Source organism: Typopeltis vanoorti, chromosome 18, assembly GCF_054136105.1.
Source record: "Typopeltis vanoorti isolate ZY-2024b chromosome 18, IOZ_Tvanoo_1.0, whole genome shotgun sequence".
NCBI lineage: Eukaryota > Metazoa > Arthropoda > Arachnida > Uropygi > Thelyphonidae > Typopeltis > Typopeltis vanoorti.
The window spans coordinates 21,458,002-21,478,895 of record NC_143566.1 but is presented as its reverse complement, the minus strand read 5'-3'; the positions used below and the strand labels follow the sequence as shown (position 1 = coordinate 21,478,895).

General features: G+C 36.8%; 1 protein-coding gene across 4 annotated transcripts in view; it reads right to left on the bottom strand.

Annotated features, from left to right (window-relative positions):
- LOC150096530 (uncharacterized) overlaps positions 1-20,894 on the bottom strand; it is a 295,354-nt gene that overhangs the window by 100,781 nt on the left and 173,679 nt on the right. For all 4 annotated transcript variants that reach the window (XM_090408208.1, XM_090408206.1, XM_090408207.1 and 1 more), the window contains 2 exons: positions 14,993-15,128; positions 7,818-7,976 (listed from right to left, as the gene is read on the bottom strand). In XM_090408208.1, the coding sequence (XP_090264334.1) occupies positions 7,818-7,976; positions 14,993-15,128 (295 nt within the window). The remainder of the gene's footprint in view (positions 1-7,817; positions 7,977-14,992; positions 15,129-20,894) is intronic.

The window sequence follows — 20,894 nt, the reverse complement described above, 5'->3', positions numbered from 1 at the left end:
TTTCAATGAGTCAGCAATTCAATTGTAAATGGTGTTGGGAAGCTGCTGCTCGTTATTGGTTTTAGCAGAAATGAGGGACAAGATGGATGACATTTCTGCTGAACAGCACTCATGGAAATATCTGTAGAAAAGATACAACGTGGGAACTGACCATCTGTGAGAGAGAGGGGTAGACAATTCTGAACAGCATCAAGTATTTTTAGAGAAGTTTAAGGTGAACTAGCCAAAATGTGAAAGCAGCATTCCATTGTTAAGAAGATGAAAAGTTATGTCTTGAACAAAAAAGGATGCCAAGGATCACATAATAAGTGATATGTATGTGCTAGAAAAGGCACACAGGATGTCAGTGAGATCTTGATTTTGGCTTATGAGATCTTGCTTCTTTGCAAAAATACAAATGTGTTTTGAATGTAGTGAGAATGAGGTTATTCACTCTCCAAGTGAAGCATGGCATGAAGATCAATGATGGTAGATCTTGAAGTCAGAAGCTTGAGCACTTCAAGGTTTGTCATATGAGATGAGGAATGATGAGTAACATCCTCAGCAAAACTATGGATAAGTTTTGAGGTCAATCAAAAAAAAAAAATTTTTTTTTTTAAACGATGAAGAGGTGGGTGAATTAAAAGAGCACCTACATTAGTAGGAAAAATATTTTATTGACTAATATTCATTTCATTTCATTTGTTTACTATTATCTGTTGCTTTGATAAAGACTAGATAGTAGTAGCAAAATATAGTTGACCCTTGAAGACTGAGTTTGAACTGTGCGGGTCCACTTAATGAGTTTTTTTTTTTTATTTTAAATAAATATATTGGAAATCTTTTAGAGATTTCCAATATATTTATTTAAAATAAAAAAAATCTTGAGATTTCAATAATTTGAAAAAACTTGCAGACGAACCGCATAGCTTAGAAATATCAAAAAAAATTAAGAAAACATTAGATATGGCATGAATGTATAAAATGTCTGTAGATACTAATCTATTTAATCATTTACTACCATAAAATATACACAAATCTATTTTAAAAAAAGTTAAAATTTACCAAAACTTATGCACCCAAACACTTAGAGAATGTACATGGTGCCATTTGCAGTCGAGAGAAATGTAAACAAACTTAAAGTTGCAGTTATGATTTAATACTCTTCCCAACAGTAAAATCTCCTAGAAGGATGATTTCACTGTTGGGAAAGTGGGATTGGAGAAAGTCGACTTTTAGGGAGAGGAAATTAAAGAGCTCAGGGTGGTTGGTTGTGTTGGGGGAGCGATAGAGGCAACAGATGAATTGAATTGAGTGAGGAAGGGATATTTTCAACCAAAGAAGGTCAAAGTTGGGTGATTCTAGATTAGGTGCTCTCTGGCAAGGTATGTCTGAGCGAATATATATGCAGACACCACCCTTGGGGCGAAAGTTGTTGAAGAATGAGTAGTTAGGGAGGTTGAGATAAGGGGTGCTGGGGGGAGGTGAGATTTGGGTTTCTGCCAGGAAGAGTAGGTGGGGTTTGGTAGACTGTAGATGGTAGTGGACAGTATTCGGATTGGAGTTTAGGCCATGGATGTTAGTGAAGGGGATGTGTAGGGTTTTGTGGGACGTTTGTTGGACCGCATGGGTCTTGCACATTTCCTATGCGGTGCCTGCCTGCTGGTCTCCATGGTGGCTGCTAGTGGCATCACTTGGTTTTTTCACCAGTTTATCTTGTCTGTAGTTGATGGTCCAACTGTTGTCACCATTTTGACGTTTTTCTTTGAGTTGTCTTCAAAGCTGGCATCTTCGTTCTCTTTGTGCAAATGATAAGTCTGGTTGTGCACATATACATGATTGGGGGCAGGAGTCTTTGAACTTGTTGTTGATCGCTGTTATTATTTTTGATGTGCTTGTCGGCATGTCGCAAGTCACTTTTACTAGGCGCAGAAAGTTCGTACCGTCCTTCCTTTTATTTATAGGTCAGAAACGATGGCGCCTGACAATATTCTTGGGATTGATGTTGCATTCTTCAGCTAGTTTCTTGATGTCCTCTTGTAGTGATTTTCTGTTTTCCATCAGGAAGTTCAGAATGATGGTGTTGAGTTTTTTGTGTTCAGCCTCCATCAAGTCGTTTACCATTGATGCGATTAGATCGCGAAGTTCTTTCACTGGCGGAGTGGAGCTTGCACTGTGCTGGTTTTCGATTTGATCTAGCTTAGCTGACTGCACATATTAAAGCATTGATGTGCTGTTCGAGATTTTCGACACGTTTGCCTATGTTCAGAAGTTGTTTTACTGAAGGAAGGCATAGCGAACAGAAGAATGGCTGGTTAAGTTCGGTAAGTAGCTTATGTGCAGCTAAAGTGCCAAAGAGAAGCCGTAAAATGTTTCCTTTTAAGTGAAAAAGGTGAAAGTTCAACTTCATAACATAATAAATAATAATAAGAAAACATATGCTGAGGTTTCTAAGATGCCATTCAAATTCAGATAACTTTTATTACAATATGTTGTTATAATTGTTCTATTTTATTATTAGTTATTGTTGTTAATCTCTTACTGTGTCCAATTTATAAATTACACTTTATTGCAAGGTATGCAAGTATAGGTAAAAACATATATAGGATATATTCTGTCCATAGTATATATAGGGTTTGGTACTATCCACAGGGTGTTCTTGGAACGTATACCCTACAGATGGGGGGGGGGGGATGTAGTTAAGTTTTTGGGGAGTCAAAGTTATATGCGGATTTTTGAACAATGCGGTGGGGGGGGGGGGTTACCACCTCTAAACCCCCGTATTGTTCAAGGGTCAACTATATATAAAAATTTGACTTGTATATTAAATGGCAATAAATCTCAGTGTAGCTTAACTGTCATTCAACTTTTATTCTAGATTCACCAAATGGACAGAAGAACCGTAGTCGACTGATTTTCTAGAATTTGAAAAATAAAATCAGAAAAATAGTTCAGGAATTGTTTGAATTGAATCCCACCAAGCATACAGGAATGTGTTGGGAAAATCTGAAGAAAAGAGCAAAGCTAATAATAATGGTAAGTATCTGCTGTATTTCTGCTTGAAATGCATACTAGTTATTATGATTCAACATAAAGATGTGCACAAGTTCACATGGAGAGAAGACAAGAAATAAGAAAAGCCTCACTATCATTGCTGATAGGTATATATTCATGCTGGTTCAGGATACAAGAGTGTATAGAGGATTCCAAATTAGACGTGCCCATCACTTAGTTCTAAGTTTCAATGAATATCGCATTGAAAAGAACAGTATGTGAGAACTTTTTAAAAATAATTAAAGTTGAGCAGCATTTATAGGTAAACTGTAGACTCAACTATACAAAAATTGTTAAAGAAAAACAAACAGTATGAAAACAAGACCCAAACTTTGGTCTCTATGTCAAACTCTGAAGAAAACGTTGATTCAGAACTTCATGGTGGACACAAGATGTTAAAGCAGTAGTCCTGGAAAAGATGAGAGCATGAAAAGTTCCTAGCAAACAGGTAAGGAGATGTCCTAAAAGAATACAGACAGAAATGTAAAAGAGTTAAACTATGTGCAAAAGTAGCTAAACAAAAGTCATGGTAGGAAGACTAGTAAGAATATAGAATATCAGGAAGGTGGCAAAACGTTCTGGAGCCTATTGAAGAAAAGCTTATAAATTTAGGAAAGAGTACTGTGAAAGGAATCAATGATAAAGGTGACGAAGACTGAAGACAAGGATAGCCTAGATAAGGCTATCTAGAAGTTACTTTGAAAGATGTAAGTGAAACAAGCAGTGACAGAACAATAGTAGAAAATTTTCAAGAGGAATGCAAACAGGAGTACATATCAATATCAGGTAGCCAAAAAAGTTTCACATGGTTTTCAGCAGAGTTAGCTGCAATGACTTGTTTTATTTTGTAGTGATTTGCAGAACGTAAATTTTTATGTGCGTCATAAGGCACAGATAGGCGTCAATCAATCAGTGCGCTCCAACTTAGCGTACTCCTTTTCTATAAATCTGAACACCTTTTTAAAATATCAGTTGAACCTGGTGTAATTCGTAAAGCCTTGTTTGCTTTATGAATTTAAACTCGGTTTGAAGGCTTCAAAAGTGTAACATAAGATATGTGTAGCATTTGGAAAAAATGTGGTAGCAGAACGAACTGCACAGAAATGGTTAAAAAAATTTGTTTCTGGTGATGAATCGCTTGAAGATGTACAATGTTCATGAAGAAGACCCTCCATTATTGATAATGAAGAATTATATGCTGCTGTTGAAAATAATTTTACATTGTCAGGAGCTTTCACAAATATTATTTTAATGGCTAATACAGCCTACTTTCATTTAGGAGTACCCCTTTTTTTTACAATGTCATTGGCTTTTTACCCAAAACTTAGGGCATTACTGAAGTGTTATAAAATTAATATATGAAGAATAATATAGGAGGAAAATTTGGGCATACCTTTTTGGATGTTGTTTTCTGTCTCCTTATTCCAGCAATGTGCCTCCCCACTTCCTTTAATGGTCTAACTGCTGTTAGACCGTTAAAGGAAGTGGGGAGGTTTGGGGGAGTGGGAGTAAAGTAATGTGGGATAATTATTTGAAAAAACCCCAAGTTTTTTTTATATGTATAATATTATTAAGGGAGGGCAGAGAGCATTTGGGAGGTGGGGAGGGGTGAGAGAAGGATCTGAAGATAGAAATTATTATGTTTTTATTTTTTTGGGGAGGGAAAGAGGAGGGATTTAACGGAAAAAGTCAGGGGTCGTCTTCGGAAGTAGGCTATATTAGTCATTAAAATAATAGTTTATTTTAGATTAGTAACATGGGAATTTTCCAGGAAATAATACCTATAACTTTCACAAATGTTTAACGTGAGTGGTGAAACAATTTGTTTACACTTGCATCAACTGGGAAAATCATGGATGCTAAGCAAATGGGTCCCACATGCATCATCAGATGAAAATAAACTTCGAAGGCTATCAATTCGTTCTTCACTTCTTCCATGCCATAAAAATGAGCCGTTTTTGGATTACTTACTCACTTGTGATGAAAAATGGATCTTATACTTTAACAAAAATGAACTTATCATTAGTTGTCACCAAAAAATCCAGTACTACACATTTCAAGGGCACAGCTTTGCCCCAGAAGACTATACTTTGCATGTGGTGGACTGAAGCTGATATCGTCCACTACAAGTTTCTCGCTGCAGGCTAAGCAATTACAGCCGAGATCTACTTGACACAACTTGAATGTGTGCAGGATGTGTTACTTCAGAAACAGCCAGGACTAGCTAATCAGAAGAAAGTGCTCATACTGCAAAGCTTACCCGTGCGAAGATTTGTACTTTAGGAAATGATATACTCTCTCATCCTCCATATTCTGACATTTCTCCAAGCACTTATCACTCTTTTTTGATGCTAGACAATCACATGCGAAATACGGTTCCACAATAAAACAGAGATTGAAGGAGAGGTTGCTAGATTTATTACTTCTAAAGATAAAATGTTTCATAAAAGCAGAATTTATAAACTTGGGAAAGAGTTGTAGAATTGTGAAGGTGCATATTTTAATGAATAAAACATTTTATGAAAATTTCTGCAGTTATTTAATTTTTATTATGAAAAACCACACAAACTTTTTTGGTTACCTGACACTTGAAGTAGAAAAAGCAATCAAAACCTTGAAGTGTGGAAAGATAGCTGGAGTAGATGATATTCAATCAGAAATCTCAAATAAGTATCAAAATTTTGCAGTGCCTACACTGAAAAATTCAGTATCTCAGAGGGTTGAATTCAAGATGATCAGAGTATAGCTACCATAGTTCTCATCTATAAAAAAGTGAATAAAGTTGAATGTGAGAATTACAGAGGAATTACTCTGTTCCAGGTAAGAGTTATGCAGACATACTTGAAAAGTGGTTAAGAAAAATTGTGGAAAAGAAACCTGAAGAAAAACAAGCTGGGTTCAAGCCAAACAGAGTTTGTTAGGATCATATTTTCACACTTGACAACAAATAGTTGAGAAATCAATGGAATAAAACAAGCACTTCTACTTGTAGATCTGGAAAAGACATACAACAAAGTATCTAGAGAAATGCGTTTCATAACACAATAGTAAATGGAACAATATACAGAGCAATACATAGTCTGTTTAAGTTAAAAAGAATTAAAGGAAATACAGGACGATGATTTGATGCAAAATCAGGGGTAAGACAAGGATGCACATTATCTCCACTCTTATTCATCATCTGTATGGATTGCATAATTAAAGAAAGCCCATTAAACCTGAAAGCACATTAAACCCGATATCAGAATCAGAGATAGCAAACTTGGCTCTTTGCTTTATGCAGATAATGTTGTACTCCTAAACACATCCAATCCAAAGGGTTCGTTAACTAAATTGTATAACAGCTATAACAAATTTGACGTGAAAATCAACAATAAAAAGATCAAAACTATGAAAACCGGCAAGAAACACAGAAACTTTAAGCTGCATTCTCAATGGAGAACCTATAGAATAAGTAAAATATTTTAACTATTTAGGCCATAGATTTTAATGAAGATAGCAAGTTAAATCTGGAAATAGAAATTTTGCTATTCTTTTGCCTATGGTGGGGGAGCCAGATGAATAAATTTACATGGAATAAGAGACAAATTAGCTAAAACACTAAACTAATAATATACAAGATAGTGTTCAAACCAGTTTTAAATTATGGATTTCAGAATTTTTAGAAAAATTAATGGCCTGAACATATGGCATCAGTGGCAGAATTCATATTAAAAATGAAGATATAGTTCGCCCACCGATTAGAGATCCTTCGACACTTCTGTGCATATCAGAAAAAGGAGAATCCATTCCGATAATAAGGTAATCAGTTCGTATTGTGGGATGAGTTGTTTACTATTACAGACCGGAAAATTAACTTCTCTTTTATGATTATTGTAATTAACTATGTTGCTTGTATAACAGAAGGAAAATTTTACCTATAAAGCATGTGATTTCGCGTGTTGGCGACCAATTCATACATCCTTCATTTCTTTCTCCCCTTCAGCATGAATTGACTATTCTTGGCAGGATGCCAATCAGAGACCTACAAACGGTGGGCGAACCATATCAGAAAGGACCCTGACACTGTTAGCATTCGAGAAATGTGTGAGCAGAGCTAGCTAACATGGTATAGCCACTAAAAGAATGGGTGAGGTTAGCAAAGTAGGCGTTTGATGCCAAGACAGCAGGAAAGAAACCCAGAGGAAGACCAAGGTCTAGGCAGATTGATTCAACCAGAAGTGCATTAGAAGTACAAAATGTTAGATATGACAATGTTGGAGTGCTGCCAAGTAACAGACTAATTTGGAGGAAAACTATTGATAGGAGATTAATCTACCCTATATATATATATATAAAATGATAAGCCTTTTTAATGTCACGTTTTTTGGAAATGTTTTGAAACTCAGGGGGCTACCCTGAGTGCCAAGTCTTCGAAATTTGAGTAATCAGAATTCAAGGTGAACCGGCCAACCAGAAAACTCTTTATTTGAAAAACTTGACAGTGAATGCTAGTAGTTCTGACAGTTATTTATGAATCAAATGTTCTGCATCACTATTTTTTTTAATTGTTTTGGAGAGTACCCATTATATATTTGGTTTAATTTTTAATTTTTTTGGAGAGTAATTTTTCCCTCATCAAAACATAAACAGTGGTTAAAAATGTACTTCTCTTGTCAGTCAACTAGAGTGTATACTTAGAGTAATGAGTACTCACATGAGTACTTCAAATATACTAGGGTGTAACAAGTGAATGAATTAATATTCTCTACAGCACAAAACTTTGGATAATGGCTAGAACATACCCATTTTTTCTTCTAGCCTTGCAGCCATAAATTCTCGTTTTAGTGGAAGTCGAATATCATCAATTGTAATAGTACCTTCTCCGCTATTAGTATCACCACCCAGAGCTCCATCTGTTTTCAGTCTCTGTATTTCATTAAGAGCTGCTTGTCTTTTCTGGGCTGCAAAATAATTGATTATTTTAAAAAATATCTGTACATATGTGAATGTAAAACTTGAAATATGAATATAAGAGTAATATAATAAAAAAAAATACAAATTATCTTGGTGATCTAATTTCCATAAACTTTAGTACAATGACTTAACAGATTTTCCCATCTCTCCTATACAATTTTTTAATCATGAATTGATCACAGATTCTTTACCTGCTTATGAGTTTTAATTAGCAGTAATTGTGCATTTATTGAGAAAAAAATTACAGCAATAGCTGGATCTTCTAATTTTTTTGTTAGAATTTTATTTTTTAAAATCTAGTAAATTTCCGATATAAGCCAAAATAAAATGATAATTTTATTTTGGCTTATATCAGAAATTCACAATATTTTCAATTATCATTTTCAATAATCTTGAAGAAATTATTTTATGTTAATTATTATTTACTATACAGGGTGGCCTTTACGTAGTTTCAGGAGAAACTACGTAAAGAAAAAAGTATCGTCATCACCAGAGCGGATAAGGGTAATGCCACAGTCGTTCTTAATACCAGTGAATACAATCGTAAAATGAACATTATCCTCTGCGATCGTGCTACCTACATCCAGCTAGAACACGACCCCACAAAAACACAAGTTAAGAAACTAAAAATCTTACTCAAAAAAAAGTATCTTCCTGGTCCCCCTGAAGTCACGAAAAAACTTAAACCTTTCCGCTCCCGTCCCCCCCGAATATACGGTTTACCAAAAATCCACAAACCCAATTCCCCACTCAGGCCTATAGTAGATGCCACCAATGCACCTTGCTATAGACTATCTAAACAGCTGGCCGACTCTCTGATCCCCCTCACCGGAAGGTCACCTTCCTATATAAAAAACTTGACCCACTTTAAAGCCCTCACAGAAAATTTAACCTTGAATAAGACAGACATATTGGTAAGCTTTGATATCTCCTCTTTGTTTACCAATATTCCCTTAATTGACACTTTATCTCTCTTAGAAAATGTTTTTCCCTCTGACATCTTAGATCTCTTTTCCTTTGCCATTAACTCTGGGTATTTCTCTTGGAACAACAAAATCTACAAGCAGATGGAGGGAACTGCCATGGGTTCCCCCCTCTCACCCCCCTGCCAATTTCTATATGTAAGATTTCGAAAAACGAGCCATAGACTCAGCCCCACTCAAACCTTCTATCTGGCTAAGATATGTAGATGATGTGTTCTCTATTTGGCCTCATGGCCCAGACACGTTAGACTCCTTCCTCAGTCATCTCAATAGTCTACATCCAAGAATCCAGTTCACTATGTTAAAGGAAAAGAACAATTGTTTACCCTTCCTAGACACCTTAGTCACACGCCTGCCTAATGATACACTTACCTTCACCATATACAGAAAACCCACACACACAGGCAGATACATTCACAAACTCTCCCACCACCACCCGTCTCAACAATATGGCATTATTAAAACTCTTACCAAGAGAGCCCACAATCTCAGTAGTGAACCGCCCTCACTACTGAGCTTAACCACATACACAGTACTTTCCTCTCCAATGGCTACAGCGATCACAGTATCAAAAAAATAATCAACTCCTCCCCCATTCCCTGTCCTTCTCGTCAACAAGATTTTAAAAATGCCATCACCATACGCTACATCCGTGGCACATCCGAAAAAATAGCCAAGATACTAAAACAGTACAACCTACACACAGCATATAAGCCCCACAGCAAACTTGCTACCCTTATCCGTTCTACGAAAGATCAGCTCCCTCCTCTCTCTCTGCCTGGAGTTTAGAGGAACACAGGTCTTACATCTTCAAACACAACTATGGCCATTCAGGATTGGCTGACCATGTTTTGGACACCACCCAAAACATGGTCAGCCATGTTTTGGGTGGTGTCCAAAACATGGCTATCATGGAAGAAAACCACCATGCTCCACCACAGGAAATTCAAGAAAGAGAGACTTTTCTTAGAAGCAGCAGCATCTCTCAAAAACCAACCAAATCTCAATAAATATGGTTGCATTAAGCTTCTGAAGATTTGGGAAACACTCATCACCAGAGTTCCCACCTTACATTCCAGGCCACCTACTACTGCCCTTAGAGGGGTCTCTACCTAGATAGGACTTCAATGTCACCCACGTGGTTGGGCTTAGTATTGTTTGTTATTTGTGTATATGTTACATTAATTGTTTTTGTAATCCTCGTAGATGTCCTAGTGACTAGGACGAAATATAGTAAGTATTAAATTCTATTTTAATTCTTTTTGAGTGTTGTAAAAAATCCATTAAGCCTCCAACATGATGTCCTCACAGCACTTAAGCCTCTACACATGTAACTTGAGTAACAGTGAACTATCTCGAGATGCACAGGCATTGCCCTCATCATGACCAACATGCCACTTAAGGAGTTGAGTATCACACTAGGCAATAACTTCCCAAAAGTTAAATGTTCAACTTTTGTACAGTTAGACATATCTCCAGCCCAAACCTTGCCAGAAATGCAAGTCTGAACATTACATTAGTCCCCTTAAAAACCTTCAGGAGATCCTGGAACTCTGTTTCAAGATCTCCCAATTCAGTCCAGCACCAGCATTTGAATGGTCTTATACACCTTGTTATTCCAAATCCTCAGACAGATGGAGGTATTTAAAAAAAGGGAGCCTATGCTAATAAAACTTACATCTTGGGCAACTGGCTTCTACTGACTACAAAAAAAGAGCCAAAGAACGATACCCTCTAAGTCACTTTTTTTTGCGTTGGTTCTAGAATTTGTTTTGGATAAAGGATGCCAACAGTTTGTGTGCTATGCAAGGCATAACAATCCCCTCAATCATGAAGGAAAATAAAGTATTATTATATACAGATGACACAGTGGACATCTTTAGGGATAATGAGTCAACACACCATCTTTTTTGGCATTGTTTGATATATTTTTTCAAATGTTTCAAATGTTTACTGACTTTGCTGGTATTAAAAAACCAGCAAAGTCAGTAAACTAACTGCCAACAATAATAAGATGAAACTAAAATTTACAGAGGATAAGATCTTGAAGGCACCGACTCCCAAAGACCTTACTATACTTAGTATTCCCTTTTAATAGTATAGCAAGATATTTCTGTGCATACATAAATCTCTTGCATTTTTTTGGGAGGGAGGGGGGGGGTATAGTGCAGTGTTTCCCAAAAATCAAGTTTGGGAGAAGTACTAATACCATTTCATGCAAACATGAATAATTATAAAAGGTAATTTTTTAACATTTATGTTATAATAAATTACAATCATGTGAAAAAAAAATTATTATATACAGTTTTAGTCATATGAAATTTCATAATTTTTGATAGAATCAAAAATTATGAAAGTCAAATTTTCTATGATAAAAATGAGATGGATGAATGACACCTTCGATGTCTCAAAAGACAGCATACACTTTCCACAAGAAGGTTAACTTTTTTTGAACTTTCTAGCCTTCGAGATAGGATGGTGATATCGTACATCCTGAAGTTTTGTTTCTGAGTCCTAATGATGGATCCAGATAACATTTGAATAGCTTTATTACAATTGCTTTGAAGAACATGAGAAACCTCCCAGTCAGAAATGCTGAATGAAAAATAGAGGCTTTAAACTTCACTTTACTGCACCATTTCTTTTGGTGAAGAGATGTTAATAATGGAATAATATCGTTCAGAACATCTCTAAAAATAATTATATTTAATTAACTAATCACCATTAAAAATATTTTTAATTATACAATTGCCTATCACTACAGCAAACACTACTATAACAAACTAAAAGTCACAGCCAAAGCCTCATAGATATAACGCAGTGCTAAAATAAATTCATTGTGTTCTTGTGGTGCCTACAAGTTTGCTATACTGATTATAGACTTCTGCACTGCAGCACAGAATTGCAGCAATTCAAAAGCAACAGTATACATATGTATACTGTTCACCTCAATAATAAGATGTATCTTCTGCATTTGCACTATCCCAGATTCTGCATTCTATGTAGCCACATAAAATACAAATAAGAATGATCTCGAAAAACCTGTTGTATGAGTCGTCAGCCTAAAATTATTTTTTTATATTTTATACCTGATATCCACACACAAAAGGCCACAAGACCTATAGCTAGTGCTGTGTGTGGACAAAAGGAATAAAAGGAGGAATCTTTTCACATTTTCTTCAACAGCCAAGAGTTATAATCTTTGGGGAGGGCAGAGTTGGAGGGGGGGGGAGACAGTTCCAAAGGACAGAAGTAGATAGAATGAAAGAGGAGGAAATGAAGTTGAATCAGTGAGTTTCAAGATGAGCTGTAAAAAGGTTATTGGTTAACAGTGGCTCTTGTTGTAATAATTTTGGAGGAGAGTGGGGGAATAATAGTTGCCAATTCAACACAGCACTGTCCATGAAAGTATCTGTAGAAGAGGCACAAGGCAGAAAGTACATGGCTGTGAGAGAGGGGGTCATAAATTAGCTAGATTGTCCTCTTCTGGATAGAATCGAGCAATGTTAGAGAGGATTTTGGTGCATCACCCCAAATATGGGAGCAATATTCCATGACTGGGCGGATTTGGGATTTGTATAGTTAGCAGCTGTGAACTAGCATAAAGTAGTGTTCGGTGCAAAAATATTTTCTGGTGGCTGCAGAAGCTATAGTAGAAATGTGGTTGTGCCAGGAAAGATAGGGGGTGCAAGTCAGCCCAAGAAGAGAAATCTGATTGTGCTTGGATACCTCAATATTATTAAAGGGAAAGGAGAGGAATCCGAGCTCTTTCTTGCAAAAGATCAGATAGGACTGAGATTTGGTGGCATTGAAGTTTACAAGGTTGTCCTTGCCCCACTCTGATATAACTAGGAAATTTGCATTCAGGTTCCTGGTCGACCTTGAGGATTCTAATACTTGAGAACTACAAGATTTGTCAAAAGAAAAGGAGGAATGGAGTGTACTATCATTGGCAAAACTATGAATTGGAAGTCTGTGAGAGCAGGTCATTTATATACAAGAGGAAGAGAGTGGGTGAAAAAACATAACTTGGGGTACTCCTGCATTGGTGGGAAAATCTGAGGAGAGTAAACTGTCAACCATGACACTTAGTGAGAGACCAGCGAGAAAGTTACCGATCCAGTTGCAGTGAGAAAGGCAGGCCATAGGATGACAGTTTGTTAAGTAGGCCCCTGTGCCAAACTCGATCAAATGCCTTTGAAATGCTGAGGGCAATAACATGAGTTTCCCCAAATTTCTCCATGGCTTAGCAAAGAAGCAAAGATGTGGGTGGTGAAAGCAAGATCAGCTATAGATCGCAAGAGGCAGAATCCATATTGCTGGTCACTGATTAGTCGGTATGACTGTAGATGGTCGAAGAGTTGGTTGTTCATGACCTTCTCCATAATTTTAGAGAGAACAGAAGTGACAGCAATTGGATGGTAGTTCATTGGTTGACTTTTATCACCTTCCTTTGGGATGGGCTGGATGTGGACCTGCTTCCATGGTGTAGGTTAGATGACTGTTAAATATGACAGATTGAAGAGGCGATACAGGATAGGTGTTAGTTCTGGGGCACAATTTTTAACATAATAGGTGGGATAACATCAGGACAAAATGACTTGTTTGTGTCTAGGTTATTAAGGATTCTTAGGATTTTTTTTGTCAGAAGAGTATGGGCAGCACGAAGGAAGCTGTTCTTGGTTGAGTGGAGGGAACTTTTCCCAGGTCATCAATGCAGAAATTGGAACAGAAGAGTGATGCCAATAAGTTGGCCTTGTCTTTAGGTGAGGTGGCTACAATACCATCCAGATGTGAGAGTGGTGGAAAACTGGGTTGGCAGAAGTTGCAACTGCCAGGTCTTGCATGGTAAGCAGAGGTTTTCTTTTACATCATTAGCACACTTTTTTGAGAACCAAAGCTTGAATGGTTGCTGAGAATTTGGAATGGAATAAGGGATAAAAGTCTTCATTCCTGTGAGGATGATTTCTGTTATTCAGTCTGAGCAGGTGTTTGGATCAGAAGAATTGAAGTAGTAGTTGGACAATGGAAGGAGGAATAGAAGTCATGGAGGTCCTCCCAGTTGGCACTCTTTTAGTGCGAAAGGTGACAAGACTGTGAGCTGGAGGATAAAGGTTGTTCTGTGGCAAAAGAGAACCTGTATGAGGTTGTGGTCTGAGTTACCAAGAGTAGAACTGTCAACCATGGTATACCTGGAAGGGGAGCTTGTTAGGAAGAGGTCAAGTGTGTTGGCAAATTGGAGGGATAGGTATTTTGGTAGGAAAATTGATGATTTGAGATAGGTAATTGGTGAAACTGGAGAAGGGGGAGCCAATGCGAATTGTGGACAATGACCTCAATACTAGGGTATTTCAATGCAGAAAGTCAAGATTTAGAGAGATAGTTGAAGAAGCCAGAGTGGTTGACGGCATTTGGAGTGTGATTGAGAGAGAGCATATGAAAAGAACAGGTTGGTTTCACAGAGAAATTTTGAGCAAAACATTGGGAATTCAAGGATTTGTAGTCTCTGGCATGGTATGTCGGCTCTGATGAATGCACAAGTGTTGCCCTTATGGCAGAAAGAGCTGTTAATGTGTGGTTTGGGCAGTTGAGGTTGCCAGTTGAAGTTCTGATAGGAATAGTACTTCTGGTTTAGATGACAGTAGGTGATGGTGCATTGTTTATATTGCTGTTTAAGCAGTGGATGGGAAAAACTTTTTTTTTTTTTTTTTTGGTTAGAATTAATGTTTGTGGGCTGTTTGATTCGATTTCTGTCGTTTATGATTCTGTTGGATTTTTGATGTTTTTTACAGTTGGATTTTTTTGCTTTTTATGAGTTTTTTTTAAACTATTTTTTTTGTGGGAGAATTTTTGAGATCTGCAGTTAAATCTCATTTCTTTGGGATGTGGTCCATTGTATTACATTTGTAGTGTTAGACTTCATTTATTTTTCCAGTAATTTATTATTTCATATACTATTCTGCCAATTTTGGGATATGAATCAGAAAAAACTATGAAAGAAATACCATATGTAGACTCACTTGCAATAAGAAGAAGTCTTTCCCCTTCAACTTGTTCCATAGAACTTGAAAATTCAGTTGTGGCTAGGCAGAGATTGAGAGCTTGACTAGTTTGGCTAATAATTGTTTGCTGAGCAAATATTACCTCTTGAAGAGTCTATAAAGTTTTTAAAAAAAAGCATTATATATATATATATATATATATAATTTATCAAATACAAAAATTAATTAAGCAAAGGTTAGTAAAATATGCAAGAGGTTCAAAAGACTGTAAATAATATTTGAAGATCTTATACAGTTATTTTGAAATTGAATTGTTCTCATTCAGAAATCATTTTCTCAGTGTTAAAATGACTATACTAATAATATGCACAGAGCAAATCTTTGAGCCTCAGAGTTGCTAATATGGTTTAAGAATTATATATTAATATGCCTCTTAATATGCGAAACCTGTGTGAAGTTATGTTTAATAACGGCATACCTATTAACAAGGACACTATTCATGATGTTCTTGTTAAAAGGAAGGAAAAATAGGGATCTAAAAATTTTTTTTTGAAGGCTAAATTACTACAAAACCATATGTAAATTTATATCTTAAACCTCCCGACCAACTGAAATGGATCAAACTTTTGCATTGTAATTGCATAATAAAATCTTTTATCATGCATTTAACGCTACTTGGCTGTGTGTGTGTGTGTGTGTGCAGAAGGAGATCCAGGAAACAACTATACAAAATAATGACCCTTTTTCTCACTCACACACACACACACACCTTAAATATAATTCAATTCGGTTCAATTCAATTCAATAAGTCGATTTGGCCACTAGAGGGCTACATGGTGTGTAGTGTTTGTAGAGAGCTCCTGAAAAGATAAGTATTATTTTAAGTAATAATTGGTAAATTTGCTTGAATCTTGCATAGCATTGTTTACTTTCTGTATCTTAGCGTATCTGTGTGTTTTCTGAGTTATTTCAATTAGTAATCTGATAGATAAGATTAATAGCGTGCACACAGCACCGATAAGAAGGAATACAATGGCGTTCCAGATCGTCATCTTTGTCCAAAAATTTTAATGTAAAGGAGTTTATTCAGTGTACCATTTGTGAAATGTATGCTTTGAGGAGAGTGGTTGGAGTCTGGTTAGACAATGATAGTGGAGTGAATGTGTGCAGAAAGTATAAGGAATGCGAGGATTTAAAGTGTGTTTCAGGTCGTGGGAGTGATATCGTTGTTGAAAGTCAGAATGTAGAAAATAGTGATATGAAAGATATGAATAGTGATATTTGTGAGGTAGTACCAGATAGCTGTGAGAGCAGCACTGAAAGTGAGAATGAAGGTAAAAATACAGAACGAATGAATGAATTAACAGATAATAAAAATGATGAGACAGATGCAATGAGTGAGATCGCACAGTTGTGCGGAGCGATACATAGGGTGATAAACATTTTTGCCGGCTGCTGGAGCATTGGCAAAAATGTTTATCGAGTGTACTAACTAATAAATGGCAAAAGTATGATAAGAAAAATAATAGTACGATCGTGAGTGTAAACTAAATGAAAGAGCGAGTGTAGTATGGAGATTCTTTAGTAAGAGGTGTGATAGAGGAGAGTTTGACAAAATCGTACCAACCTGGTGTGAACGTTAAGGATGTAAGTGAGTCAATTAGAATGCAAAAGCAGAGGGTGAAAGAATTGATAGTAGTAGCAGGAACGAATGATTTGGAAGGAGAAAATGGCTATGAGAGAGGATTTGAAGCAAAAGAGAAGAGTGAGAGAATTAGGATGGTGAGTCTGTTGCTGTGGAATGGCAGTGAAGAGTATAGAAGGAGGGCCATAATTGCTAATGACTTCATGCACGGATTATGCAGGAGGAGTGTGTGGAATTTGTGGATGTGTGGAGTGAGTTCGATGGGGCGAAAGGATTTATATAAGATGGATGGTTTGCATTTGAATAGATTTGGTATAGAGACTTGAAAAGGTGTTGTTGAATGAAGTGGATGTGCAGAATCAGGGAAACTAGAGTTATTAAGGGGGGAGGAGTAGATATGCAAACTTTAGGGAGACAGTTGAGTGTATGAATGTGTGTAATATGCCCGAGCGAGTACGAAGGACAACAAATCAGAATGGGATGCGGTTATAAAGGGATAACTATCTGCGACAGCATGTAATGGAAAATACTAGGGGTCAGAGAGTGCTTGATCTAGTAATTGCATCTGAGAATTTGGCTGTAACGAATATGACCAGGTTGCCACCAACTGGTGAGAGTGATCACAGGGTCTTGACTTGGGAAGTGGCTAAAGGTGTGGAATTTACAATTAAGACAGGGTACATGGGGAATTATCAGGCTGGTAAGTATGACAAGCTCAGGAGTTTGATTGGTTCAGTGCCATGGCATGTAAAACTGCAAGGACTGGATGTTGATAGTGCATGGGAGGCGGTTAAAAAGTGTTTGCAGGAGGCAATGGCTGATTGTATACCTAGAGTCCGAATAATAAATCAAGTAGGGGTTAAATGGATGAATAACACCATTAAGCTTGAGCTGCAAAAAAAGAAACAACTGTGGAGGGAATTTAAGGAGAAAGGTGACCGGCAGGCACATGAACGGTATAAAGAGCAGGCCAGAAGGGTAACAAGTGTGGTAAGAAAAGCAAAAGCGGATTATGAAAGAACATTAGCCATGCAGGCTAAAGAGAATCTTAAACAGTTTTTTTTCGATATGTTGCAAGTAAAAGAAAAAATGTATACTGCAGAATGATTTTAAAGAATGCCGATGGTAGGGAGGTAACCGAATCAGTTGATATAGTGGAATTACTAAGCGAGCACTTTGCAAGAGTATATCATCCAGGTGGTGACATTGCAGGACTGAATGAACCAATAGCTTATATGGGAATTATGGTGAATGAAGTGGAGGTGAATAGTCTATTACAAAACCTCAATGTCAATACGTCTGTGGGATTCGATGGTATACCAGCTCATGTCGTACGTGTAGCGGCTAAAGAATTGTCAGTGCCCTTGACCATTTTGTTTAATTTGAGTCTTGGGTCTGGGTAAGTTCCGAGGGGTGGAAAGAGGGGAAAATAGTTCCACTGCATAAAGGAGGTTCCAAGACTGCTGTTGTAAATTACCGACCAATCAGCATATCAGGAATCGTTGTCAAGGTCTTGGAGAAAATAGTCAAGAGATAAATGGGATACTGTATGGGAGACAGCATGGTTTGTGAAGGATAGGTCATGCCTCAGTAACTTGCTCACGTATTATAACACAGTGATGGCTGAACTGGATAAGGGTAATGGGTTTACACTGATTCTACTGGACCTTGCTAAGGCCTTTGAGAGGATACCACATAGAATTCTAAAGCATACGGGGATGGATATAGGGTTGGTGAGATGGATAGGACGGTGGTTGATGGAGAGATATCAGAGAGTGGTTTATTCAGGAGTAGAGTCCAAAAGACGGCCTGTGACTAGGTGGTGTGCCGCAGGGTTCTGATCTTGGACCACTACTGTTCAATTTGTTCATTAACGATATAAGAAAGGATTTGGGAGGAAGTGTTCATTTGTTTGCTGATGATGCAAAGTTGGGTAGAGCAATAGTGAGTGCACAGGATGTCAAAATTTTGCAGGATGATTTGGATAGTTTGGAGGACTGGGCCTAAGGAGAATGGATGTCAATTTAATGTGGCAAAATGTAAGGTATGCATTTTGGGGTGAAAAGAATAGCAGCGGTATATCACATTGGTGGAACTGTACTCCAGGAGATTAACGAGGCCAGAGATTTGGGAGTGTTGGTGGGTAGGGAGTTGAAGTTTAGGGGACACATCACAAAAGTGGCTAAATCAGCTCATCAAATCACTTGGTTGGTGAAAAATACTTTAACAAGCAGAGACAAACAGGTTATTGTTCCTCTGTACTGAGCCTTGATAAGACCCCATCTAGACTACTGTGTCCAGATATGCGCACCAGGGTTTCTTCTTGATGGGGAGGAGCTGGAGAGGATCCAGAGACGAGTGACCAAGATGATAGTAGGTCTATGGAATGAATCTTATGAGAACAGGTTGAAGATTTGTGGGTTGCAGAAATTGGTTGATAGGCGGAAAAGGGGTGATATGATTGAGACATTCAAATTATTGAAGGGTTTCTATAAGATTAATTCAGAAGATATTTTTGAGAATAGGACTGGTGGTGGGAGAACTAGTAAACCATGCATACATGGAAACTGAGTAAGCGTGTAGTTATCAAGGGTGTTAGAGCTAAAGAATAAGCTGCCAGAGTCTGTTGTGGGTGCTATGACTGTGAATGAGTTCAAGGCGAGGTATGATAGATACTGTGTGAATGTTGAATAGTTGTTCTTGACATGATGTTAGGGCCTCCCTCGATGAGTATATGGACTCCTTGGAGTTTCCCGTAATAATAATGGGATCAAGCCTTTTCTAATATTATTTATAGAATATTTGCAGAAACAAAAGTTTACATTCAATCTATGGATCAAACATGCAGAAATATACAATACAAAAGTTGACTGATTTCCTCGAACTCCAAATTGCATGCTTTCCAGAGAAGTTTCAGAACAATATGATTTCCCTAAGGGAATAGAAAATGGCATCAGCAGATATTCTTATAGAGTTGCACAAAGACAAATAACTGTACCTTCAAAACGTACTGTATTATAAATATATTTAATATATTCAACTGGAAACCAAGTGCTTTAATGTTTATTCTCACAAACTTTAAATGTCTAGAGAAGAACAAGAACAGCACAATTAATTTTGGAACATTCCTGTGTTTCTTCTGTGCAGTAGTTGTCAGGTCCATAAATAACATTACATGTTCCTTTCAACTATTAACCACACATTTACCACAAAAGGTAAACCATTCATCCAATGGAATTTTCAATAATAGTGAAAACCTTTAGTGCTTCTTTGAATTTATTTTTAAAAAGGAATTCTTACCAATTTGTCATTTTCTTTTTATATATCTCCATTCCTTTATAGCTCCTAACACTCTTATTCAGATGTTCTCATCTCTCAATATTGTAATCATTATGACTGCGCAGATGATGTCATGATAACATAAATAATAGGTTTGCAATACCTTTACACAGCACGGTTTTGATCAGTATGGATATCGCAGTAGCATGGTTTATAATTTTTAACAAAAAAGAAAAAAAAAAAAGGGAGTAATATGGTACTGTACCGACACTTCAATTCTAGTAAAACAGTACCCTAATGATTTTGCGTAACTGCAATAACAAGACCATTTATCGTCTTGTTATTTAGCCTAACCACACCTCCTGTTAATTTGGCAATGGAATCATTTCATTTTGCAGCAAGAAAAATCAGCAGTGTCTTGATTCTTTACATTGTTGGAACTAAAATATCTGTATATGTTTTTCTGCACATTATATTAAGTAGGCATCAAGTGAAAAAGAATCTTCATCCTGATTGTACCACTAACAAATATGCTTTGTCCTCCTGACTGAACTGCCAGCAAAGAGCAGTCTTAGGCTATGTCAAAAATACATGTTTGTGCATGCATGACATCAATGAAGGTTGTATGTTTTAAGTTTAATAAGTGATCCATTTAATATGGATCACTTATTAAACTACACCATTTACTTTGGCTACTATCTGATTCTTAAGGGAGAAAAAAATGTTTTAGAAATATGTGATTAATAATCATAAAATCAAGTCTCTAATGCATATTACAAATAAATGCTATTATGCTTCCTGACAATAATGGTAGCAATTATTACTGATTAAACTAGAAAATAATCTAACTGTCTCAGAGCAACCAACTCATTCCACTTTCCATACAACAGCTAGTGGAAGAGAAAACAGATAAGTAAACCCTCATCCCACTTTTGATTGACAATAACAACATTAATTCCAATTAATTAGGCTTCAATAATTAATTTAAAGAGCATG